Source organism: Diceros bicornis, chromosome 7 (assembly GCF_020826845.1).
Source record: "Diceros bicornis minor isolate mBicDic1 chromosome 7, mDicBic1.mat.cur, whole genome shotgun sequence".
In the NCBI taxonomy this organism is placed as follows: Eukaryota; Metazoa; Chordata; class Mammalia; order Perissodactyla; family Rhinocerotidae; genus Diceros; species Diceros bicornis.
Window position 1 is genome coordinate 64,518,525 of NC_080746.1, and position 25,663 is coordinate 64,544,187.

Below are 25,663 nucleotides of genomic sequence, written 5' to 3' on the forward strand. Positions count from 1 at the left end.
GAAATCAGCCCCAGCAGCCTGTTCTGGGGCTGGTAGGAGAGCCATTTAGAGCTTCCCACCCAAGGAAGCTCCCTTTTATTGCCATTTTATTCCCTTGCCACCATTAGGTCTCAGAATGTAAGCATGTGAGATGGTGAGGACTGGGGACTTTGAGCCTCCATCTTCAGTGTCACTGCTGGTGCTTGCTCAAGATGGGGGTGCAGGGAATAGACCATCACCTGAGAGCTCTCAGGGAAGACCCCACTGTGCTGAGTGACGGATGATTGAGCACACCATCTCTGCTGGCCAGGGCATGGGCTCAGGCAATCCTACTCAGAATCAGAGCCACAAGTGCAGGCCCTCTAAGAACACTTGCCCTAGAACCTTCAGGGAGTTCCTCTGTCTCTCTACCTGCCTACTAAGTCCCAACCAGTGGGAACAAAGAGGACCAGGGAGGTGAATAGAACTGAGGCTTCCATGTGGTGCCTGCTTGATCTTCAAAGCCCCAATGGTCTTCCACAGGTCCATGGACAGGCCCTCCCATCTCAGCCCCTGGAATCATGCTGCACCAGGACAATGTCTTGATCTTTCCCATGACCTTTCATAACCAACCTTTCCAGATCCATCATTCCCCAAATCTTGCTGAGTGCCTTCTCTGCTAGGCACCAGGCTAGGTGCAAGGGCCATGAGAACAAGTAAGGTGTAACAACTTAGCAGTTAGGAGCATACATATATCAAAGCATACATACATCTACCCAAGCCTGGGTTCTCTTCATCAGCAATATGCCATACTTCCCTGACCTTCAGCCTTTGTAGAGAGGGAGAAATCATAGCTCCTACCCTCCAAATCACTGAGTTCCAGTTGTAATTATTTCTGGAATGGCAGCCAAACCCTGGCAGACTAGAGCTCAGGTGGGGGGGCCTAGGATCCCCATTCCACTGTAGGGAAGGGCAGCAATCTTGGAACAAAGAGCAGGAGAATGAAGCAGGGCTCCTGGGCTTCAGAACTGAGCTCTGAAATTGGCTTTGGAGTCTCCCACACCCAGCTTCCACCTGGGCTAACCCCAAGGGCCTAACCAAGGCATGGGCCTCAAGAATTGCTGTCATAACCCTGAAACTGTTCTCCCTGCAGCTGCTGACCGTGTTCTGGGCAAGGTCATTTTTCCCAGGCTCTTCTGAGCCCAGGGCAGATAGCCAAAGGACTTACTATTTCTGCAGGAGATGCTGGCCTGGGGACAGGGATTTGGCAAGAGGCTCAGAGTCCCAGGGGTTCACCCTCTCTTGCTCTCCTCTCCTGAAGCTTCAAAACATCAGGGCCCATTTAGGAATCTGGGTCCCCTCCCTGCTTCCCACCTTTTAATTCAGAGCTAGTCCCACTCTCTCATCTGCTCACAGCCCCATCCCACAAGAAAGCAACAAAACCATCTTGGCGAACACATTTATTTAATATGGGGGGTGGGGTATTGCTGTCTCTGTCAGTGTATGGGGTGGTAGGGAGACAACCAGAGGGACTTCTGCCCTGGAGTAAGGGGCTGTTCTGGCCCCAGGCTGGGGGGTGGGGAGCAGACTGAGGGGACAGGGGAGGTGTGTAAGGGGGGTGGAGGGCAGGATGAAGCTCTGCACACATCCTTGGGACCACAGTCCAGGCCCACCCAGTCACCAAAGCAAGAACCGAATAAATAAAGTGCAACCGTGGGGTGGGGAGATGGGGAGAGGGAAGGCTCCGGGCGCACCCACGCCCATAGCCCACATTCAGTGCTGCCAGGTCCGGCCCACCTCCCGGCCAGACCCTCTTGTCCAATCACCCCTATGTCCATCTCTCCAGGAGCCAGGCAGGGCCGCTGTGCAGCTACTGGAGGTAGCGATAGGCCTTAAAGCAGTGGTTGCCAGCATCGGCCACTACCACATGGCCATCTGAGGTCAGTGCCAGGCCCTGTGGGCCGTACAGTGGCTCTGCAGATGTGTTGATATAAGACAGGAAGGAGCCAGAGCTGTCAAACACCTGGCGGATGATGGAGAATGGAGGGAGAGGTGAGATCAGGCAGAGGAGAGGCATTTTTGGGGGTGTGTGTGCATGGGGCACAGTAGGAAACCGCCCCCTCAGGCCATCCCTGGACCTTACTCACCTGGATGCGGCTATTGCCCCAGTCAGCCACGATGATGTTCCCATTGGAGTCCACAGCTACTCCTGTGGGGGCGTTGAACTGCCCATTGCCTTCGCCGTGAGAGCCAAACTTGAAGAGGAACTCTCCATCGGCACTGTACACCTGGCAGGGGAAAGGGCTGGGGACCCGACCTTGGGCAGAGGGCAGGGCCTTGGAGGATGGGGTGAAGCCCCCCAGATCTGCAGCTACAGCCCAGTTCTTCTTCCTAGGCTTCTCATCCGTGCATCCTACTGCCTCCTGGACATCTCTAGCTGATGTGCCTTGGGCATATCAAATCAACAGCCCATCTTCCCTAGGAAAGCAGTTCTTCTGAGTTCTCTTTCTCAGTGACCGGCAACACTCACTTGGCCATGGATCATTCTGGACTCCACCTTCTCCTCTGCCTGACAGCCAATGAGCTAACACAACCTCCTGATTCTATCTGACATCTGTACCCTATGCATACATTGCCACTGCAATGGTCCTCATCTGGATTACTGCGAAAGATTGATCTTTCTGCCTCTAATCTCGCTCTACCAGAATGATCTTTCTAAGACACACAGGAATGCATCACCCCCTTGCCTGCAACCCTTCAGTGACTCCCTATAGCTCTTAGGAAGAGAGCAAGCCCCTTGAAGGGGAACACAAGCCTCATTCTTGCTTTGTACCACTCCCCTCTCCAAACCCAGTCAGAACTACTTGTAGTTTCTTGAACGCACCATAAGGGTTCCCACCTCCAGTTCTTGGATCCTCCTGTCCCCTTTGCCTCAAATCCTCACCCTTCTCTACCTTCTGGTTAATTCCCACTGGTGCGTTAGGTCGTATTCAGTCTCACCTGAATCAAATGCTCCCGCTATGCCCTCACACAGTTCCCTGCACTTCCCTATCACAGAATCCATCACATCATATTGTAATATCCTGGCCACCTTTTCCTCTTCCCTACTAGACCATAACCAAGAAGACAGGGAACATATTTCCTTTATACATCACTGTATAAAGCTGGGGAGCTTCTAGCATAGCGCCTGGGACAAAATAGCCATGCCATAAATGTTTATTGTTCAAATGAATGATCCCAAGGGGAGAAAAAGAAGGTGAGGGAGAGAGGAGTCTTGTGGAACAGAAAAGCATGTTGGGACAGTGGTCACGGAGGGAGGGAGGACACTGACCTTCACTGAATGGTTATGGAAATCCGTCACTACAATCTCATTCTTGTTGTTCACAGCCACAAAATGGGGCCCTGAAAATACAAAGTCATCTCTAGGGCAGTAAGCCGGGATACTGAGTGGGACAGGGAAGACTATCTGGGATGATAAAGCTAGGGCGTTAGGAGAGGTGTGGGGTCTCAGGGGCTGAGATAAGTGGTCTCCAGGATGATGGTGCTGGGGGTACAGCAAAGGGAGGGGGTCCTCCAGGGCCAAGATATAGGAAGAGGGGTCTTTAGAACTGGGGTATCCAAGGGAGTTCTCTGGGGTTGGGGTATCGAAATAGATCTCTGAACTGTCCCCCAATACCTGCGAAGTGGCGGTCAGTGGCCCCACGGCCCCCAAAACGGCCAACCAGCTTGCCATTGGGCTGGAAGGTGAAGACACAGCAAGACTTGTTGTCGACCACAATGATATGTCCATTCCGGTCTACAGCCACTCCCTTGGGGCCCATGAGGCGGCCAGCTCCAATCTTGGTCTGGAGGGAGGGGATACCCATTAGGGGCTTTATCCTGCTTGGTGGGGAGAGGATTCCCAGCCTGGACCAAAGCAGAACCTTGGGCTGGGGATGGACCAGTCCAGGCCCTGACCACCAAGAGGCACTAGGATGGTCACCTCAGCTGGCTACCAGGGGTGCAGAGTGCAGTGAGACTCGGTCTCTCACCTTGAACTTGCCCTCAGGGGAGAAGATGCTGACCCAACGGTTGTCATAGTCTGCCACGATAATGTCTCCATTGGTGTCCACTGCCACACCCGTGGGGCGCTGCAGTTGCCCAGGTGAGCGCCCTCGGACCCCGAAGCGGAACTTGAACTGGCCTTCATTGGAGAAAACCTGGAGCACAGGAGCAAGGGAGGGAGCAGGGAGGAGGGGAGAGACTGTGGGCACAGAGGGAAGGAGGCAGGATCCTGAGGGAGGAGACCCCCCCCCATTCATTCAGTCATTCGGCAAGCACTTACTGACACCATGCTGGGGGTACAGAGAAGAATCAGACATGGCCTCAGACCTTAGGGGACATGCAGCAGAAGTGTGAATGGGACTGTAAGAACAGGAAAGGGGTGAGAGGGAGTGGTCAGGAAAGGCTCCAAGAGAGGGGGATATCTGAGCTAATAGCCTAATGAGGATGCCAAGAGATGAACCAAAGTTGGCCAGTAAAGTAGGAGGAGGAAAGGCAGTTAAGCAGAATGAACCGTATGTAAAAGGCACAGAGTCCAGTATGGGCACTGCTCATCCAGTGTGGGGCTGGACTGCAGACAGCATTCCCATGAACAACACAAGGAGTAAGGTTTTATCCTGGGTATAATGAGGATTCACGGAAAAGAACTGTGCAGAGGAGTGACAAGATAAGATCTACTTGAGTGGTATAATAAGTAATATATTTGGTCTTTGTCCCCAGTGCCTGGCACAGAGCTCCTCAAACCCTTGGAATTTCCTGACCAATAGAGGTGTCTTTTGTCATTCATAAGGGGCCCCCTTTGAGCTTATGCTAATGAGGTGACTTAGGATGGGGCCCCTAGATGGCCTCAGGATGGGCTGGTCACCAGAAAGACCAAGTGATTGAAGAGTTGGAACTTTCAGCCCTACCCACTAAACTCTAGGAAGGGGGAAGGGGTGCAGATTAAGCTCTATAAAAACTCCTGAACAACAAGATTTGATGAGCTTCCGGGTTGGTGCTGGGAGGGTAGCACACCCCAGTTCCACAGGGACAGAAACTCCTGCACTAGGGACCCTTCCAGACATCACACTATGTACCTCTTCATGTGACTCTTCATCTGTATCCTTTATAATACCCTTTACAGTAAACTGGTCAACATAATTAAATGTTTCTCTGAGTTCTGTGAGTCGCTCTAACTAATCAATCAAACTCAAAAAGTGAGTTGTGGGAACCTCCAATTTATAGCTGGTCAGTCAGAAGCACAGGTAACAACCTGGATGCGTGATTGGCATCTTAAGTGGGAGCAGTCTTATGGGACTGAGCCCTTAATCTGTGAGATGTGACACCATCAGGTAGATAGCGTCAGAATTGAGTTAAGTTTGTAGGACAACTGGTCAGTGTCCATTGAGAACTGGAGAATTGCTTGGTGTGTTGGAAAAAACATACAGGAGCTTTTAAGAAAGAGCTGTCTGGCTGCAGGGAGGAGTCAAGACTGGAAGCTAGCTGACCAGTGGGAGGTGCTGCAGGGGTCCAGGTAAGAAATGGTGAGGGCGTGGACCAGGGTACTTTCTGGAGAGAAGGAGATGGACTCAAGAGACATACAGGAGGAAGACTCAACCTTAGTAGCAGACAAGAAACGGGGTGTGCGTGCGTGCGTGCGTGCGTGTGTGTGTGGTGGGAGGAATGGACAAGGATGAGTCCATCCAGGCTATGGGGCTGACAGGTTACCTGCCTCCAAGACAGAATAAACCTTTCAACCTCTCGCCTTCTCCTACCTCCTCCACCTTACTCACCCAACATGCTCAGGTCTCCCCATCCTAAAAGCACCTCCTTTAATGCTCCTTCCCTCTATAGCTAAGCCTTCTTGCTTCTCCTTCACAGCCAAACCATCACTCACTGCAAAGGTAGCACACACTCTGCTTTGTTATAGGCTCTAGGGACACAACATGAATCAGAGGCAGGAGCAGGCTTGGAGAACTCAAGTTCTGGGCCTTGGCTTTGCTCTTCCATCCAGATCTGTCCCTTCCTTAGAGGACTGGGCACCCTGCCTCTGCCCCATGCCCATCTCTTAGGCCTGCAGGGCCATCTGAACTGGTCCCACCAATGGACATCACTCCCTCCTGACGTGGACCTTCCATCATGCTCTCACCTGGCTGATGAGCACAGACCCGGGGTTCTGCCCTGGTCCTCTGTAATAGGAGAGCAAGTGCATGAGCAGGGAGGCACCGTGGGCTGAAGAGCTGATGTGAGAGGAACTAAAAGGTACCATCAGATCAGCAGTGAGGCAACACGTCTGCCTCCTCCGTCTGAACAGCTCAGTTTCGGGCTCAACGCTGAGGCTATGGGGGGTCTTGCTCTTCCCATCCTATCCTATCCCACCCCAGACACCTGGCCAACTCCTACTCATCTTATGATTCCCAGAATTTCGAGTTCACTTCCTCAGAGAAGACTTTAACGACCAATTCCACCCCATGAATCCCTATACACATATAAAGTTAGGTCTCTGTGATACATGCGTTATAGCTCTCTTCATAACAACTGTCACTTCTGTAACTAACTGCTAACTATCCTTGTCCCCTTCTGAGGATGTAAGCCCCAGGTAGGACAGGGACTGTGTCTGTTTTGTTTGCTGCTGCATTTGTAGCACTGGTATTGCATCTGGCTCAGAGCAGATATTCAACAAACAAATGACTTCCTCAGACCAGAACTGGACATCTCTGCTTGGACACTGCACAGCTATCTCACACTCAACACATGCAAAAGTGAATTCATCGACTTATACCCAGGCTTGCTCCCAAATGGACCACTTACCCCGTGCACCAAGTGCTGCAATGCTTGATCCCTCCCTCTCCCTTGACATCTGTTGGCTCATCAAAACCTGCCATATTTGCTTCCTTATCATCTCTAGAATCTGCTGGTGCTCTAGTTTGGTCTTTAACATCTCTCTCCTATACCACGGCAGCACTAAGTAACTTCAGGATCTGAGTCTAGTGGGGGGAGAGAGACTAAAACAAAATAAAACAAACCAGTGATTCTAGTAAACTATGAAGAGTGCTATAGCAAAAGGCTGACAGAGGAGAATGGGACTAATATTCTGCCTGAAGGAAATAAGGAAGTTTTCACAGAAGAGCTGATAAAATTTCTGGACCAAGACAATTACACAAGGGTATAATACATAAAATTCACATTCTTCATTCAAAAATCACAAAATGCTTTTTCTCTTCTATCAGCTGATGCTGATTCAGCACAATGAGGTGATGGCCTCAGCCACCACCATAGGTGGGTCCAAAGGAGGAAAAGTTCATGAGGACCCCAATCCTCATGAACTGAGGGGGGGCAGGGCACAGCTCATCAGGGAGCCCAGCCCATACCAGCCCTGAGGAACCCAGAATAAGAGAAGCGGAAACTCAGCTTTGGAATCTGAGAGCTGGGCTCCCAGCAGCTATGAAGTTGGAGTGCAGGTGGGAGTAGGAGCTAGGAGAACTGCTGTAGGAGCAGCAGGTGTTTGGAAGGGCGAGGGGGCTGCCCCAGGCCCTCCCTCTCTAGTCCCCACCCTGAAACAATGTACAAGCACAGCCCCTCATTGGGGAGACAAAATGGCACGCGTCATTCTATACATGTGAACACTGGTGTGTGTGCACACCAACGAAGGTTTCCCAAATCCCAACCTTTGTGCCAGAAAACATCGCTGGTATAAAGAGGAGAAAAGGAGATGGAGGGTGGAGGGCATGACTGAGTAGGGCCTCGGGACCACCCCTACCCAACCCCCATCCCCTCCTCACTATCCAGGCTTAGCCCAAATGCCTCCCTGTGCTGACCTGGACCTCTCCATTCCTCTGCTCTTAGGAATAGGCAGGAATAAAGGCGGGCTGGACAGGACTGGGACTATGGTCATGGAGGAGTTCCTGGCACCTTCAGCCTGCTAGATGGAAAGCAGGGCCCAGGGAGCAGCTGACACTGAGGTGACAGACTCTTGGCAGAGCTGGATCTGTGACAGCGGTACTCAGGCAGGGTCAGGAAGAAGTTTAAATATGTTAAGTGTGGTGAAGTAAGGATCTTCAAGGAAAAGTTTTGCTACCTGATAAAATGTTTCCAAGAAATGAAGTGCATGGTAGTTAGAAACAATCCTGTACAGGATAAAATAAAAATTCCACAGCATCCTCTCCAAAACCATTTACAATGTGACCTGAGCTACTGGGCTCCTAAGAGTAATCCACCTCCAGCCTGCTGGGATCCTTCCAGTTTCCTGAACAACTCCCTCCAGCGCTTTCCCACCTCCTAGCTTTTGTTTACAGCCTCCACCTGGACAATGATATTTTGAACAACTGCTAACATTAGAGGGTTCACTAGGTGTCAGACATGGTACACTATGTCATTTAATGCTCCCAGCAACCCCATGAGGTGTTCTTTTCCTAATTTTACACGTGAGTTAACTGAAGCTCAGAGAGGACACATGACTTGTCAGTAAGTGGCAGAGCTAGGATTCAAGCCCAGGTGTCTGGTTGCAGAGCCTGAGCTTTTAAATCAGTGTGTCTACCATGCTGGTGCCCGCCACAAGGCTCTGGGCTCACTACAAGGAATATCAAGAGAAAACTACGTTTCCTGGCTTTAAGGAGCTCAAAGTGCATCAGAGGCCATGTCTATTTGTGTGGCGGATGCTTTAATCAGGTGTGTGAGGACTCAGAGGGCCAGGGGCAGAACAACCTGTGAGGCTGTGCTACAGTCTAGACACTGGAAGGCACTCCTTTTCACAAGTTACCCTCATTTGACTATCTAGCCAACTAGATGTTTGCAGAGATTGGGGCAGACAAGACATGTTCTGGAGCCAGATGGGTATGTCGGAAGATAGCAGCTGGCGGGGGTGGGGGCAAAGCCTGCACCCTGACCACGTGGAGAAAAGAGGAGAAAGAAATCCAGCCAGGTGGAGGCTCAAGTGGAGGCAGAGGAGAAGGCAGAATTAGCCAGATCTTTGGGGTCAGGAGCTTGTCTGGCCTGGGAGGTAGAGGCTGCAAGCACAGTAGACCCTGGTGCCTAACTGAAAGGTGCTGTTCTTGTTGTGACCAGTCCGGGTGGGTGGCAAGTGGGTGGGTGAGGGGTGGTGCTATGATTCATTGCTCTTTAAGGAACGATACTACCTGTAGGGTTTCATCTGTCAGGAGGTGACCTGTACACCTTTCAGTGGGCTGTAGCTTGAGAACCCTCATTTTGGCGTTGAGGGGAGAGCTGGAAAGGCGCTTACCTGGATACATTGGTTGTTGCTGTCTGCTACCACTATGCGGCCGCTGCTAGCTGCGGACACACCCTGTAAATTGGTGAATTCGCCCTTCTCCCGTCCACGACTGCCTGTGGGGAAGGCAAGGGAGGGAAACAAAACAATTCACTTGGAGGTCATTTTGAGCCTCCCGCCCCGCCCACTGCCTGAGCCCGCCCCCGTGTGGCTCCACCCCCGGCCATCTGTACCAACGCGGAACACCAGCTCGTCCTCAATGGGGTTGTCCTTCCGTTTGCCGCCCGTGCTGTACATAGAGCTGGGCCTACGCACCGCCTTCTGGCGCACATGGCTGCCCGGGCCGCCGGGGGACTTGACGCGGCGCTTGACATCGTCCGGGGAAGGTGGCAGGTCCCCAGGACGCAGGGCGCGCACGCGAAAGGGGCTGCCACGCACCGGCTGTCCGTAGAGCAGCACTGAGAGGAGCAGCTCGCCCTCGGTGCGTGCCGTGTACACCAGCTCGTATGTACCATTCTTGTGGTCCACCACCGGCACAGGCAGGCGCGTGCCGTCGGGGCCGGTGATCTCGGCGTGCAGCTCGGCGCTGCCTGTGCGCACAAGCCGCCCATCCTTGTCTTTGGTAGTGACGGTGAGGGAGGCCGGCTGGCCCACAAGCGCCTGGCGCAGGCCCTCGCCCGTGGCCACCGTCTCGTGTGCAGTGGCGCTCGTAGTGAGCAGCGCGCCCAGATTGAGCACCGATCGCCGCAGCCCATCGACCTCGAGGACCAGTTCCAGCTGCGCGTTCTCATGCGGCCGCTCCGGGAAGGCCTGCGCCGCCAACGCCGCCAGCCGCTCTCGCATGTGCTTGCGCACAAGCAACACCTCCGGGGCCGAGCCCAGGCGCAGGGCCTGCTCCGCGAAGCTGCAGCTACTGCCGATGTGTTCCTGACCCTGGCGCAGGGTGTCTAGCTGGGTCTGCAACACCTGAGGAGAGTACAGTGGAGGGCTGGGTGAGCAAACTGGCACTGAGGGGGTCTCTGATTCCTGATGAACCTGCAGTACTATGGCATGAAAGAAATACAAGAGGGTGAATGCGGACAACGGACACAGATGCCCGCAGCACCTATGAGGCCATGTTAGGAGGCAGAAAGTATAGATGAGGGAAAGGGATGCACAGGTGTGGAAAGTAGGGGAAGCATGGAGGCAATAAAGCCATTTCATGATGGACGGTGGTGTAAAGGGTGAACAGACGCACCTTCTGCTTGGCCCCACAAATGGCCTCCAGGTCGCTGACCAGAGCTTGCTTGCGCTGCTGCAGTGTGTGCTCCAGGTCCTCGAAGGCTGCGCTGATCTGGGCCAGGGCCTCTGCCTTGCGCTCCTGCAGCTGCTGGCTGATGCCTCCCACTAAGGCGATAGCTGCGGAGAGCTGTGGCAGTCTGGGGAGGGGAAACGTCTCACACTGGGCTTGCTTGAGGGTCCCTCACCAAACCATTCCTTCTCCCTGGGGACCCTCCTGCTGCCTTCCAGGAGATCTCCTACCTGAGACCTTCCTGCCCTCCCTAAGAATTTTATCTCTACCATCCCCAGGGTCCCTCTCCTGCCCCTCTTGAGACAGCATCCCTGATGGCCCCTCCAGCCCAGGTTCCCACCGGGCGCCTACCGGCCGCGCACCGCCTCAAGCTGGCGCTGCAGGGCCGCCTTGTGCTGCTCCACCACGTCGCGCAGCAGTACCGTGCCATGCTCCCGATGCTCCCCTGCACGGCACTCACCACACATGGCCGTCTCACAGGGCTCACAGTAAAACTCCATTGTCTGGCAGCATAAAGACTCCAGTCAGGCAACGACTAGACACCACACTTCTTTGCCCGCTCCCCTCCCCCATCTGCCCTCCTTGCCCCTCTCCTTCCAGGTGTATCCCCTACCTGGATCACTTATCCAGAGAAACACTCTCTTACCCACAGCCACTCGGCTCCCCCCCACAACCTCTCTTCCCCCTCCACCCCAAGTCCTGGCCTCACTGGGCCTGCTTGGGCCCACCTTGCCTTCATGGTTGGGGCAGGAGAGGGGGCGGCCAGCCACAGCGCTGAGGGGATGGGGGTCCTCGGGGTCGCGGGCCCCATCAGGTGCCTGCTGCATCGCCTCCATGAGGCTGCTGATGAAGAAGTTGTTCTGCAGTGCCGAGACGCCCTGCTCAGGGAGGATGGAGGTCTGCCGACACACCGGACAGGACAGCGTCAGGCTCTGGGCAGGGATGTAGTTCTGGAGGCATCTGGCCAGGGAGGAGGCAGAGTTAAAGGAAGGAGGAGGTGGGGTGGCATCAATGCCCCCCTCTTTATACCTCCCACGAGTGCTGAGCCCACTCCTTACAGGTGTGCCATTACACTTCACTTTGAAACCTCTCTGTTTGGCACACACATCTTGTCCTGCAAAGGCCTCACCTCTCACAACTGAGTAGAAACATCCCTGACCTCTCAGAAGAGCAGACATATCCACATTCCACACAGTGTGCACAAACACTGTTCAGTTTTCACAGATATTTAAAAACTCTTCTCATAGAAAATGTGCCACTAGCCCCCACCCCCTTCATTAACTCATTAAACATTTACTGACTGCCTACTCTTGCCAAATTTTTGCCAAGCCCTGGGGATATAAAGATTAAAGCACAGTGCCTAAAATACTTCTAGTCTACAGAGAATAGAAGTCACAGAAATAGACAGTTTATAGAAGTCAACAGTGTAATGATTAAGGGCATGGAGCTAGGCTGCCTGGGTTCAATTCCCAGGTCAGTCATCTATTATACTGTGTGACCCCTGACAAGTCACTTAACTTTTATGAGCCAAGGGTCCTTCCTTTGTAAGATGGAGACAGTACAGACTTCACAGGGTGTTAGAAGATTAAATGTAAAGTGCTTACCTGCCTGACTTATAGAAAGCACTATATATTGTAGGTTATTAGTATTATTCATCATTAATACAAGGAATACAGTAGATGCAGCGATAAAGAAATACACAGAAGGGCACCTGGCCCAGGGCAGGTGGAGAGTGTGGCCAGGAAAGGCTTCAGAGGAGGTGATGTGAGCTAAATCCTCATGGATGAATAATTGTTAGCCTGACCAAAAAAAAAAGGTGCAAGGAGAAGAGCAAGAGTATTCCAGATACAGAAGGCAGCCAGAAAGAGCATAGTGTGGGGCCGGCCACGTGGCTTAGCGGTTAAGCGTGTGCACTCCGCTACTGGCAGCCTGGGTTCGGATCCCCGGCGCGCACCGATGCACCGCTTCTCCGGCCATGCTGAGGCCACGTCCCACATACAGCAACTAGAAGGATGTGCAACTGTGACATACAACTATCTGCTGGGGCTTTGGGGAAAAAAAAAGGAGGAGCACTGGCAATAGATGTTAGCTCAGAGCTGGTTTTCCTCAGCAAAAAAAAAAAAGAGGAGGATTAGCATGGATGTTAGCTCAGGGCTGATCTTCCTCACACACACAAAAAAAAGAGCATAGTGTGGGTAGGGAATTATAAACAGCTTCATGTGGCTGGAGACCAAGTCTAAGGCAAGCAATGGTAAGAGAAGTCTGGAGAGAGAGGCAGAGGCCAGCTCATAGAGGGCCCTGTGGCCCACATCAAGGAGCTTAGAAGTTATCCCAATAGCAATAGGGAGCCGCAAGAGCATGGTACAGCCAGGTTTACATTTTATCAAGCTCCTTTCACTGTCTCTGTGTGGAGGGTGAATTTCGACAGGACAACAGAGCAGACAAGGGCTATGTCTGCAGATACCAGCAGACAAGACACATTCTGGAGCCAGGCAGGCATGTCAGAAGATAGCAGTGGTGGCATCATCATCATCATCATCCAGTTATCACTTATTAAGCACCACGTGCCAGGCACTGTGCTTTGCACTTTATGTTTATGTTAATGGACTCAAAAAGGTAAGTGGGCCAAGGTAATAAAGCTAGTAGAGCTGGATCCAAATTCCAAGGCAAAGCATGAGCTTAACCAAAATACTCTAGCAATAGTCTAGACAAGGGCTGAGGAAGATCTGGATTTAGGCAGCAGTAATGTAGACTAAGGTAGAACAAATGTGAGAAGTATTTAAGAAGTATAGCTGGTGGGAGGTATAGTCTGATTAGATATGGGGAGTGAGAGATGAGTCTTGGTTGACTCCCAGATTCCTAGCTTAGATGACTGAGTGGATGGTGGTGAGATTCATTAAGAGGAGAAACATAGAAAGAGAAGTGATTTATAGGGAAGTTCAGCCTTGACCTGGTTGAGTCTTCTGCAACAGTGGTACATCCAGGTAGAGAGGACCAGTAGACAGTTGGGCAGAAGGCAGGTTAGAGATAGGGCTGGGGATGCCATCAACATTTGGATGGCTTCTGTAGCCATGGGAGAGGATGCAATGAGCCAAGAAGGGGTATACAGTGATAGGAGTGGGACAGAGCACCCAGCAAATACTGAACGAGGAGAGCAAAGAGGAACAGGCAGACAGGTAGGAGGAGAGACAGTGTCAGGGCAGCAAAGTGAGTAGTGCAATTCCAGAAGGAGGGAATGAGTATCATCAGCGTCAAAAGCAGCTGAGGAGTCAGGGAAGCTAAGGACTGGAAAGACGCCCATGGAATTTGGCCAGTGTGAGAGCACTTTTGTCTGTAAGGAAAACAGAGAGAGTAGAGTGGTGGGGGAAGGAAAGCTTTGGAGGGTGGAAGCCTGAGTAAGAAGGAGGTTGAGGGATTGGATGGCAGCTGGAGGGGGGCAAAGGGTCAAAGAGTTGTTCCCATTACCTGTTTGTAATGGGAAACTTGAGCATGTTTATAAATTAAGAAGCCAGTAGAGAAGGAAGAGAGGTGGAAGAGATTAGAAGATAGGTCAATGTCTTGGGGATGGGGGTGGCTCTGGTTGGCCTGAAGAGGAGGAGTGGACCCCATCCTCTAAAATGAGGAAGGGAAAAGAGAGGTGGATACACTTGAGCACAGGGGCCAAAGTCAGAGAGAGGATGCCTAACTTGCCTCAGGCAAGATCAGCTGCTGAGAGTGAAGGAGGGAGATTCAGGAGAAAGGTGAGGGCCGACACCAGTCACTGAAGGGAGGAGGAGAGGAAGCTACTAGAAACAGACTGACAGTGGCTATGTTTGGAGACTATAAATTTGTGCAGAGAAAATCTGCATGGTGCAAACTTTCCCTTATCCTCAATCTCTTCTCTTAAGGTTCTCTACACCCTGATCTGAATTAATTAATTTTTATTTATTTAACAAACACTATGTGCCAGGCATGATTCTAAGTGCTTCATGAATGTTAACTTATTTGTGACCTAGTTTCCCCCGCAGTCCTCTCAAGTGGAGGGTGGTTTTTGTCTCATACTCCACATTCCTGAAGGCCAGACGGTGGGGTTGAGTCCTCCCCGCCCCCAACTGGAATATTTCTAAACTATTCTTCAGCTCCTTGGAAGCACATGCCTTCTGTCTACACCGCCCCTCCTTGTTATCATCTCCACTGACTTCATGGTTGCTTCCCCATTCATTGAAGTCTTTCTTCTGGCTCACCCTCTTCCTCTGTTACCTCCCCACCCCCAACCCACACTCTCCTGCCATCATTCTCAGTGGCTCTGACAGCCACAGGATGACCCACCCACCATCAGGATTTCTTAGTTCTTTGACCGCCCCACCCCGTGATGTTTTCCTCCATTGCACCTCAGCTGTCCAATCCTATGCTCCCACCACCACTGGTCTCATCACCCACCACTGCATCAACTCTGAAATCTGCATTTCAACTATTCCACTCCGTCCCCTGTAGCTCTCTTTCCAGCTCACTGAATCTGGTGTTTCCCCTGCAAAATACCTTTGAACTCATCAAGACCTCCTTCCTGTGTGTTAAGCATACCTGGCTTACAATAGCTTCCTGACTGGTTTCCTGTTTCCACTCTTGCTCCTCTATAATCCACTCTCCACACAGCAGCCAGAGTGAGCTTTGAAAAATCTAATTTATGTCACATTGCTTCCCCACTAAAAAAAACATCCTCCAATGGTTTCCCATTGCATTTAGAATAAAATCCAAACACTTTCCTGTAACCACCAAGCTTCCCCTGAACTGTCCTTACTCTTTCGGACCTCACTTCATCCCACTTTTCTCCACACTCAGCCACACTGGCTTCTTTTCTAGTTTCTGAACATGCCTTGTTTACTCCTTCCTTAAGGACTTTGCATGGAATAATGCAAAAATTTTCCCACTGCCTGGAACAATCTGCATAGGTCTGTCTCCTTCTCATCCTCAGGTCTCAGGTCAAATGTCACCTCCTCAGGGAAGCCTTCCCTGATGACTCTATGTAGAACAGCCCCTGGCTCAACTATCCCCACTTACTGGCTGTTTATTTCCTGCAAAACACTTAGCACAAGCTATGACTCTCCTGTTTGCTTATTTGCTTGCTTACTGTCTGTCACTGCCACTAGAGTATAAGTTCTTTGAGAGCAGAGACCAAGGGATAAATGAATGACTAGTGTTAAGAGTGAAGGCTCTGCATCAAACGTGGATTCAGACCTCGACTATTTACTTGCTGTGGAGCCTCGGAAACACTTCTTAATTACTTAATGGCTCTGAACCCTAGTTTCCTCCTCTCTAAAATGGGGATAATAAAGTATCTGTTGTGAGGATTAAGTAAATCAACACATGTAAATCACTTAGCCAGTCCCTGGCAAATAGTAAGCAATCAATACATGGTAGCTATTATTAAAATTTCTCAGGCACTGATTTCTCCAGGAGTGCTCAGTGACTCAGGTGTTGGAGAAGGTGCCGAGACACCCCATTACAGCTCCGATCCACGAATGAGCTTTTATTGTGTGGATTTAGAGAAGGACAAAGGTGTAAGGGAATTGTGGCGGCCAGTCAGATGGTCAGCCATAGGATACAGGACAGGTAGGAAAGAAAGGGAGGCCAGATGACCTGGTGGCCAGCAGAAGAGGGAGCAGTCGAGGGGGCTGGACGTCTATATCCAGTCAAAGCTGGTGTAGTGGGAGTGGGACAATGGGATCCAGGAGTGGGATACTGGAGTTTTTGATCACAGAAGTGGTATTATTCTGGATGATGGCAATATCCAGGGCATGGTTGGGAGAGAGTACAACTGAAGTGACATGGAGGACATCCCTGGAGAAACAGTCAAGAACCAAGAGGCATAAGGGTAGTGAAGTCACGCAGGTTGATGGAAGTTCCAGGAAGAACTTGGAATAGGCAGGAAGGCTGACTGTTTCCAGTTGATGAAGGGGAGAGAGCAGCAGAGCTGGAATCTGAAGAAGCAGGGCTGGAAGGACAGCAGCGTCCCTGGGGCAGAGCCAGGTTTCCGTGAAAGCAGGAGGCAGAGGGAAAGCTGGGGCGGAGGCAATGGTGAGAAGACCCAGGGACCGGGCTACTCAAGACAGAGCAGTGAGGGATGAGGGCCGGAGAGAGAACGTTGTCAAAGTACACGTGTGATCATCTATAAAACCCTGCAAAGGCTTCATGTGGCTCTCAGAGTAAAGGCAAAATTCCCTAACAGATTTACAAAGCCCCACCTTTGTCTGGCCTTCACCTACCTCTCTAGCTTCGTCCTGCCACTCTCAATCAGCCGCACTCGCTCCAGCCTGGCCAGGTTCCTCTGGGCCCTCTTACCCGACACATGGCCCCTTCCCAAGTTCTTCCTTCTGCCTGGAGTGCTTGTACCACTCCCTTCACTTAGTTAACTCTTATTCAGCCTCCAGATCACCACCCAGGGAAGCCTTCCCTGATTCTCCAAACTATAACAGATCCCGTCTAAGTGCTCATAGCTTAGCACTTTATTTGCAGCACTCATTAAGGGTGCAATATTACATCTACCTGTAGTCTGGCTGTATACTTATTTGATTACTATCTTTCTCCTTTACTATATTGTAAGCTTTTTAGGAGCAAGGATCATATCTGTTTTTGTTTATCACTGTATACTCAATGCCTGGGACAGGCCTCAATAGTAGTTGCTTCATAAATAAATATTTGTTGAACGAATGAAGGAATAATAGATAGAAACCGAGAGGCTGGGAGGGGTTGCCTTTCACTCATTGCCTCTGGATGACAATGAGCACAGGAAGGGAAGGACAGACCTAGCTTTGAATATTCTCCAACTGGTCACAAACTTCTGGTGCCACAGCTGGTTGAGGGTCTCAGTTCAGTCTGATTCCTCTGGTAGTGTTAAAGGCTACCTTGGGATTTGGGAAGGGGCAGAGAAGCCCTGTTCTGGGCAGGGACCATGGCCCAGAGTTAGGAGCTTCTGGTCCTCTCATAGGTTCTTGCACCAAACCCTCATCTCATGCAGGTTGGGGTTCATCTGCTCCCCTCCATGTGTGCACACATTTCCCTCACCTTTCACAGGTTTACACATGCCACTCCCCTCTCAGGGAGGCCTGCAAGGTCATCATCCCTCCCCAGTGCACACACGCCCTCACCTCTCACAGAAGGTATGCAGGCAAGGCAGGACCTTGGGGCACCGGTACCGATCCAGGCAGATACTGCACACCAGGAACTGCTTGTCCATCGGCTGGACCTCTGGGCCAGGGCTGTCCTCCCTCTTTGCCATGGTGCCCACGATGGCTCCTGCCACTCACACCAGCCTGTGTACAGAGAGATGGTCAGCACCAGGGAAGCCAGCGCTCCCTCTCCCCCTCTGATCCCCACCCCTCAAACCCCCTGCAGAGAACTAGCCCCAATTTTTCCCTGCCACTGGCAAGATAGGCAACGATCTGGAAGAAGCAGGGAGAAGTAGGTGGACTTAGTGACCCGTGAGCGTGGTGCTCTAGTTAAGAGCACAGACTTAGGGTTAGATTGGGTTTCAAACCTAGCTCAGTCTCTTACCAGCTATGTGACCCCGGACAATTCATATAACCTCTCTGAGCCTGAGTTTCCTAACTGGCAATTATGAGAATAACAGTCCCTACCTCAACTGATTCTTTTGAGAATTTGCAATAGCACATGTCGAGTGCATGGACAGGGGCCCTTTCATGGACATGTCTACCCTTCATCTCCTCTGCCTCCCCCAAATCCTCCTCCAGGAGACCTTCCTGATGGAGTATCTCTCCTCTGACTACCTGCAGCTTTTCTGTCTATGCTCTGACCCACCTCTCAGCACAACTGCCCAGACTGCGTTCTTTCCCACACCCAATCAGTATCCAGGTCTTGTAGATTCTGCTTCCCAAATATCTTATTGCCCTTCTCCAACCACACAGCTACTGCTCGCAATTCAGGTTGTCACCAATTCTCTCCTGCGATACAGCAATAGCCTCCTAACTGGTATCCTTGTCTCCTCACTTGCGCCTTCTCATCCATCCCCCTCGCAGCTAGAATGAGGCTTCTAAATCACAGATTCCATCTTGTCACTAACTCCCTGTTTAAATTCCTTCAATGGTTCTCCATTGTCCAGAGGACAAAGTCCAAACTCCACAAATGGGCCGACAAGGCTTATCTTTGTCTGGCCCATACCTCCCTCTACAACTTCATGTCTCATGATTCTAGGATCAGTCACACTGGTTTCTTTTCAGTTCCTGGAAAACTCCTTGTTCTCTTTTGTTTCCGGGCAGTCACACATTCTGCTCCCTCTGCCTGAGATCCTCTTCCAAGCCCCTCTTTGCCTGGCTGACTCCTGCTTAAGTTACAGGTCTCCATGTAAATGTCACTTCCTCCAGAAGGCCTTCCCTGATTTCCCAAAGTCTGGGTTAGGTGCTCCACCTTTGCGTCTCTCCACATCTTGTATGTCCTCCATCCCAGCCCTTATACACTACACTGTAATTTTCTTGTTACTTCTTTAGTTTCTCTACTGTATGCAGAGTTCTTGAGGGCTGGCATTATATATATATTTTTATTCCTAGCACTTAGCACAGAGCCTGACATAAGGATCGATCTGTATTTACTAAATTAATTCAGTAATTCAACAAAGATTTATTAAGAGCCTACTTTGTTAAGGCGCTAGGGATAGACTGATAAACAAAACAGATTTGGTCACTGTCCTTGTGGTAGGGAGGTGGTGACAGATATTTAAAAAGTAAATAAACAAATAAATACATAATTACAAGTTGGAGGAGGGGCGTGCAATAAAGAAGAAAAGGAGGCTATGAGAAAGAACACTTTTTTAATTGGGTGATCAGGGAAGGTCTCTCCAAGCAGGTAACTTTTAGGCAGAGCTCTGAGCAATGGAAGGAATATGGTAGGGATGAGGGTGGAGGCATCAGAGAGGAAGGGACGGCAATCACTCTGGGCTGAAGGAATAGCATGGATGAAAGTCCTTAGGCAGGATGTTCACTGAGAACCTGAAAGGACCATGTGGTCAGAGCAAAATGAATACAAGGCAAGAGGTGAGTTTGGCAAGGTAGGCTGAAATGAGATCACAGAGGACCTTGACGTTAAGAATCTGGATTTTATCCTAACTGGGAGAGAAATGATACAATTTACAAAAATACACATAAGTCAAAAAGCTATTCTGGCAACTGTGAGGAGCCAGAGTGAAAGCTGGGACACCAGTTAGGAGGCTATTCCCGTTCTTCAGGTAAGATGGTGTTGGGTACTCGCAGAGCTACAGGTAAAAAGGTGGATTGAACTGAGAAATACTCATGAGGTTGAATCAAAAGGACATCATGATGGACTAGATATGAGGGGAAAAGGAATGTCAATAATGATGCCCAGGTTTCTCACTTGAGCAAATGCTGGGCCCTGCCCAGAGACAATAAAAGCTAAGGAACTATTTGGGGCATCCTGTTTTAGGCATGCTAAGTTTGAGGTGCCTGTGTGATATCCAGGTAGAGATGTCAAGTAAGGAATAAAATACGGGAGCTCAAGAGACAGGTCTGGGCTGGTTACTGATTTGGAAGCATTGGCACATTCACGGCACTTAAAGCAATGAGAATGGATGAGACAGCCTAGGGACAGAGAGTAGAGAGTAAAGGCAAACCCAGAGAGATAAGAGGAAAACTAAGAGTGTGGGACCAAAGAAATGGGGAAGAGAAGGATTCAAGGAAGGAGTGGTGAAGTAAGATGAAGACTGAAGAGTATCCGCCAGATTTGGTTGTGGTGGAGTGGTAGGGGCAGAAGCCAGGTTAGAGTGACTGAAAGATGAATGGAGATGAAGAAATTAATACAGCAGATGTAGAAAATTCAAGTCTACATTCAATTCATGAATGTATACAGACAATTCATGAGAGAAATCTGGCCATGAAAGGAGGCAGAAAGATAGCTGGACTACTTCAAAACAGGCAGGGACTAGGAGCAGGTCACCACTATCTGTTCCGAGCTAGATGCATCCTGGGCCTCTCTAAAGAAAATGACTGACTGACTGAATGAATGAATGAATGTATGCATGATGCGTGCAGTGGAGCCAGTCCAGAGCCCTCTCCAGGGAGGGAGAAGAGAGGGGCTGGGCCGCGTGTGCCTTATGTTTGTGTGAGGGTGGGCATGGTAGGGTAGAGGTGCCCTCTGCCTGAGGGCATCCTCTCCTGATGTGGGCACTGGGATTCTGAGGGATCTGGGATTCTTACTCCAGATGTGACTGGTTCTGAATCTGGAGACTTAATACAAGGACAACATAGCAGGAAGGAGGACAGATTTGAGGGTTGGTAGAAGGAACAGGAGGCCGGAGCCAAGCTAAGCTTCTGTCTGGTGAAGGGGAGGGCTGAGAGGAAGAGTAGGAGTGGTCTACCAGGCCTGCCGGGCCAGCTAGATGTCAGGCTCCGCCTCTCTCCAAGTCCAAGGGGCTCTCCTAGCCTGTCACACAGGGGCGGGGATTGGGCTACATCCAAGGACGGGCAGCTCCTCCCTCCCTTCCCCTTCCTGCTTCAGTTCCCCACCCAGACTTGCTGGGCATGCAGCCGCTGAGGCCATACCCCAGCCTGAATCAGTAAGATTCCCTTCCTCTCTTGGGATCCTACTCCCACCTCTCCCATCCCACTGCACCCTGGAGATCTTCCCCTGAGGTCCTACAGGCGATGGTTTGAGTGGACTATTTATCACAGCAGACAGTTGAAGGATCTTGAACTCAGAGCTGAGATTTCATCCTCCCTCCGCAGTCTGCCTACTGCCATGCCACATCCCTTATCCCACCCATCTTTTATGGCTCAGGTCTAAAGGCACTTCATTTCCTTATTGAGCATTCACTCAACACCTCTGCTAGGCCTGGGGATACAATGATAAATAGCAGTGGCTCAGCCTTCATGGACTCCACAGTCTAATAAATAGATTACTGCAATGCCATATGCTGAGGGCTATGATGGGGAAGCACAGATTGCTCCAGGAGCACAGAGGTCACCTAACCCAGATCTGGGGCTGGGGGTGGGTATAGGAGGTTGGAGGTCAAGGGAGTTCTCCTGAAGAAGGTGCCATGCAAGCTGAAAGTCCTAGGATGAATGAGAATTACAGAGAGCATGGTGCCTTCTGCATCAGGACACTGAATCATACCCAGTGACAGGGGAGGGCTAGGAAACGAGATGGAGCAGTAAGCAAGAGCTAGATCACACAACGCCTTGTGGGTTTTATCAGGGAGTTTAGACTTTAGCATTCCCTGCTAGGGGATTAAGGCTTTATCTAAAGAGCAAAGGAAACCTTTGGGGGTTGGGGGTGAGGGTTTAAGTATAGAGTGACAGAGTGACAAGAGTAAATTTTTGACTGCTGTGTGGAAGATAGTTTAGAGGGGTCATGAGTGGATAGTTAAGAGACTGCCATGAGATTGCAGAGGAGATGATGGTGACCTTGACTAGGGGAGTGGCAAAGACGAGGTTGAGAGAAGTGATTTCATAGGGAGGAATCAACAGAACTTGAGGACTGCTTGGTCTGATGTGAACAGTAGAGAGAGAAGAAAGATTTAGAGATGATTCCTAGTTTGCTGGCTTGGAAACTCTGGAAGAGGAGCAGTTTGGATGAGAGAGTGATAAGTTCAGTGTTTAGTAAGATGAATCTGAGGTACCTATGGGACATTCGAGTGGAGAGGTCCAGCTGGCTGTCAGAAAGATAGGCAGGAGCCTAGGAAAGAAGTCTAGCCTGGAGATATGGATTTGGAGTCTTTGGTGTGGAGATGGTGCCTGAAGCCATGGAAGTGGATGACATCACCCAGAGAGGGCATAAGATGAGAAAGGAGAGCCCGTGACTGTGCCTAGAGGAAGGTCAATATTTAAGGGACAGGCCCAGGAAGCAAAGCCTGCAAAGAAATGGAAAAGGTATGGCCAGAGAGGCCAGGGAAGCAGGAAAGAGAGATATCGTGAAAGCCAAAGGATAAGAGAGCTTCATTGGACAAGGGACCGATCCTCATTGTGAAATGCTGCAGAGAGGCCTCATGATCTAATGACAGCTTTTCAGAAGTTGTCATTAATCTCAGGGAGTGTGGTTTCTAGGAGCTAGAGGAGAGGAAGCCAGATCCAGGGGGCTGAGGAGGAAGCTGATTGTGAGCAAATGAAGACAGCCAGCGCTGACTCCACTAGATTGTTAACATCTGCAAAGGATGTGTTTCAAGGCTTTTCAGTTTCTCCAAATTCTCAAACAGCATCGAACTTCCCCCATGACTTCCTCCTACAACCTCACGAGACTCCCAGCCTACATGCTTTACACAGCTGTGAGTGGAGGTAGGCGACCAAGGCATTGTTAAAAAGTGGATGCAAGAGGTCAGCTAGGCTCACTTGCTTCCTAAAATGACTCACTCCTGTTCACTAGCCCCCAAGTGTATTTGATCATTTGAGGCCTCAGCAAAATGACAAATGTCTGCAGGTTATAGTCTTTGGGGTTTCTCTGGAACAGATGAAGCCTTGGAGGAGATATAGTCCTTAAACTCAAGGACTCCTTTCAATACAATTGGCAGGGGGAAAAAAGGATGAAATTCACAGTACCGTCTCCCCCACCCACTGCCAACCTGAGAAGTTGAATGAACCAGTCAATCAGCTGATCCTACCAAACAATCAAACTTCCCTGGGCACACTGGGGACCAGGCCCTGAAACTGGGAACTGAAGACACAAAGCTGAAACAGACGCATTCCCTGTCCTTCACAAGTTCTCAGACTAGTGTGGGAAACAGACATGGAAATAGGAACTACAATGTGATAAGTGTCATGATATTGACATTCGCAAACTGCTATGGCAGCAAAGAGGAGGAAGTATCTAATTCTGAAGGTGGTGGAGGGGGAGAATAAAGAAGGTTTCCAGAGGAAAGGATATACGAGCTGGCTCTTCAGGGACATATAGGAGTTTGATAGGTACATTGGGAAAACAGTGAGTAAAGGAACAGAAGCATGAAAAATTAAGAAACATGGACCAGTTGGGCAAGAAAGCAAGGCTTTCTTTCCTTAAAGATATTTTTCCAGGAAGGATAAAGCAATTCCTTAAATGTCTAGTTCCCCAAGGCTTTGTTCTAGGGCCTCTTCTCTTACTCTTATACTACGCCTGGGAAATATCATCATCTCCCATGGTTTCAGTTACCATCCACTTGCTAATGACTTCCAAAGCCTTATCTCCTGTGCAGAAAACTTTCTTGAACCCCATACCTGTATGTCCAACTGTATCATGGACACCTCTACATGGATGATGCATAGAGACTAGTTTAAAACTGAATTCATTTTCCCCTAACCTACTCGTCATCTCAATAAAAGGCACCAGTATCCAGCTAGCCACACCAGTCAGAACACTGGGAGTCTTTTCAATTCCTCCTCTTCTTCCACCTTTCAGATACAAGCTATGACTATATCCTTGAATCTGCCTCTGAAGTATGTCTAGGTTAAAAGGTCAGGAGATCTAGGAGCTAGTCCTGACTCAGTCACTAATTTCACTAACGCAAGGTAAGACTCTGGGCAAGTTCCTACTCCATCCTCTTGTAAATTGGAAGAGGGAGGGGTCTTTTTGTTCCCCAAATCTGAGATTCCCAAAGTTCTCTTTCCAGCCAAAGGTCCCTACAGATTGTAATATGTGTCCATGATTAAATCCCATCTTGTACTACCTTGAGGATTTGAATGCTGATTTCCATGGTAAGGTTAGGTGTGGCAGAGGGTGGTTGCAGTTGCCCCCACCTCCCTTTCTACATAAATGTGTGCTGATTTAGGGCACCCATGACGCTCCCTCCAGGCACCCTCTACTCTAGCCATATGGTTCTGCTCTGTTTTTCAGAACACAGGCTGTACTATCCCAACTATGGGCCTTTACTCAAGTTCTTCTCCCAGCAAAAATGCCTTTGTCCCCTAAGTGGCTGAGGCAGTACCTGGCACACAGAGGGTACTCAGTATATGCTGGTGACAGGAGAGCCATGTTTAAATCACTGCAGTTCCCTCTCACCAGACAGTGAGGCAAAAGCAAAGGCAATAACAAGTGAATAAAGTTCCAAGAAAAAGACCTCCACTTAACATAAAGAAGCTTTCCCACAGAGAAGGTAGTAAGTGCTCTGTCACTGGAGGCATGCAAGCCAAGAGAGGCAGGGCACCTGTCAGGCCTGCAGCTCTGATTCCAATTCTGCAGCAAATCAGAGCCCTGCTTAGGGGATGAATGGGCACTGGTGAGCAGGACAAACAAGCAGTCTCTGCAAAAGACCTCTGCACCTGCTCCAAACTCCCCAATCTCACCTTCCTACTGGGGCCAGTCCTGGGTTTATGCTGCCCACATCAGAGACCCCCATACCAGGAACAAGCCCAAGGCCTGCCTTTAGTCAGACTGACCTCCCTGGAGTGCAGCCTGCCCCTCCAACCTGCAACCATCTGTCCCTGCAGGTTTGCAGCCCAGGATCTGAAGCCAAGTCCAGAAGGGAGGAGGTCAGAACCAGGGAGGGGCCTCAGGTCCTCCAGGCGGGGCTCAAGCTGTAGGGGAACCAGAGGGGTCCTTTCCTACGAAATAGCCTCTGGATGAGGCTTGTCTAGGGAGCAGTGGTAGAGGAGGAACAAGTGTCCTCCGTCCTGGCTGGTGGTCTTTTTGGTGCCTGAGGAGGATGGAGGGGGGAGCAAGGGGTGGAAGTGTCTGCACCAGGGAGAAAGGAACCCTTCAGACAAGCTGGGCCACAAGACTCCAGAGTCCCACTCAGCAACCCCTCCCGCCCCCCCCCCCCCCGCCCCGCACCATCACCCTCGGCCGCAGCGTTCGACACCCTCCGCCAACATACACAAGCTCCCAAGCCCCGCGCTCCTCCAAAGAACCATCACCCATCCACCCGCACCTCCCCCCTCAAACATGGACCTCACGTGAACAGCCACAGCCCGAAGAATCCCCCCACTGCTCTTACGGACATGGACACGCCTCACGTGGACAGAGACAGGCACAGCTTTTGAAAAGCATCTGTGCCCCCACCCACAGACACTCGGACAGACACACCGCTGCTCGGACCCAGACCCGGACCAGGGCAGACAGGGATACAAACGCATCCCTGGGGGCCGCCCGTCGCACTCACCGCGGCGGAGCAGGATAGGAGGGCCGAGGCCCGGACTGCGGCCGCTCGGAAGGGCCCGCGGCGCTGACCCCGCTGCTAGCGCCCGTCCGCCCGGCCCTGCCCG

General features: G+C 50.8%; 1 protein-coding gene across 2 annotated transcripts; it reads right to left on the reverse strand.

Annotated features, from left to right (window-relative positions):
* Positions 1 to 1,348: 1,348 nt before the first annotated feature.
* Positions 1,349 to 25,660, reverse strand: TRIM3 (tripartite motif containing 3). 2 transcript variants are annotated; one of them, XM_058545835.1, is made up of 12 exons: positions 25,561 to 25,660; positions 17,621 to 17,785; positions 11,225 to 11,456; positions 10,848 to 10,999; positions 10,443 to 10,623; positions 9,439 to 10,171; positions 9,218 to 9,321; positions 3,990 to 4,157; positions 3,635 to 3,803; positions 3,290 to 3,360; positions 2,106 to 2,246; positions 1,349 to 1,981 (listed from the first exon to the last, which is right to left on the reverse strand). In XM_058545835.1, exons 2-12 carry the CDS (start codon positions 17,749 to 17,751, stop codon positions 1,829 to 1,831), a joined length of 2,235 nt encoding a protein of 744 aa, XP_058401818.1. In that variant the 5' UTR covers positions 17,752 to 17,785; positions 25,561 to 25,660; the 3' UTR covers positions 1,349 to 1,828. The 2 variants fall into 2 exon arrangements, with proteins under 2 accessions (XP_058401818.1, XP_058401819.1); XM_058545836.1 differs by lacking the exon at positions 25,561 to 25,660 and adding an exon at positions 18,291 to 18,860.
* Between the last annotated feature and the right edge of the window lie 3 nt (positions 25,661 to 25,663).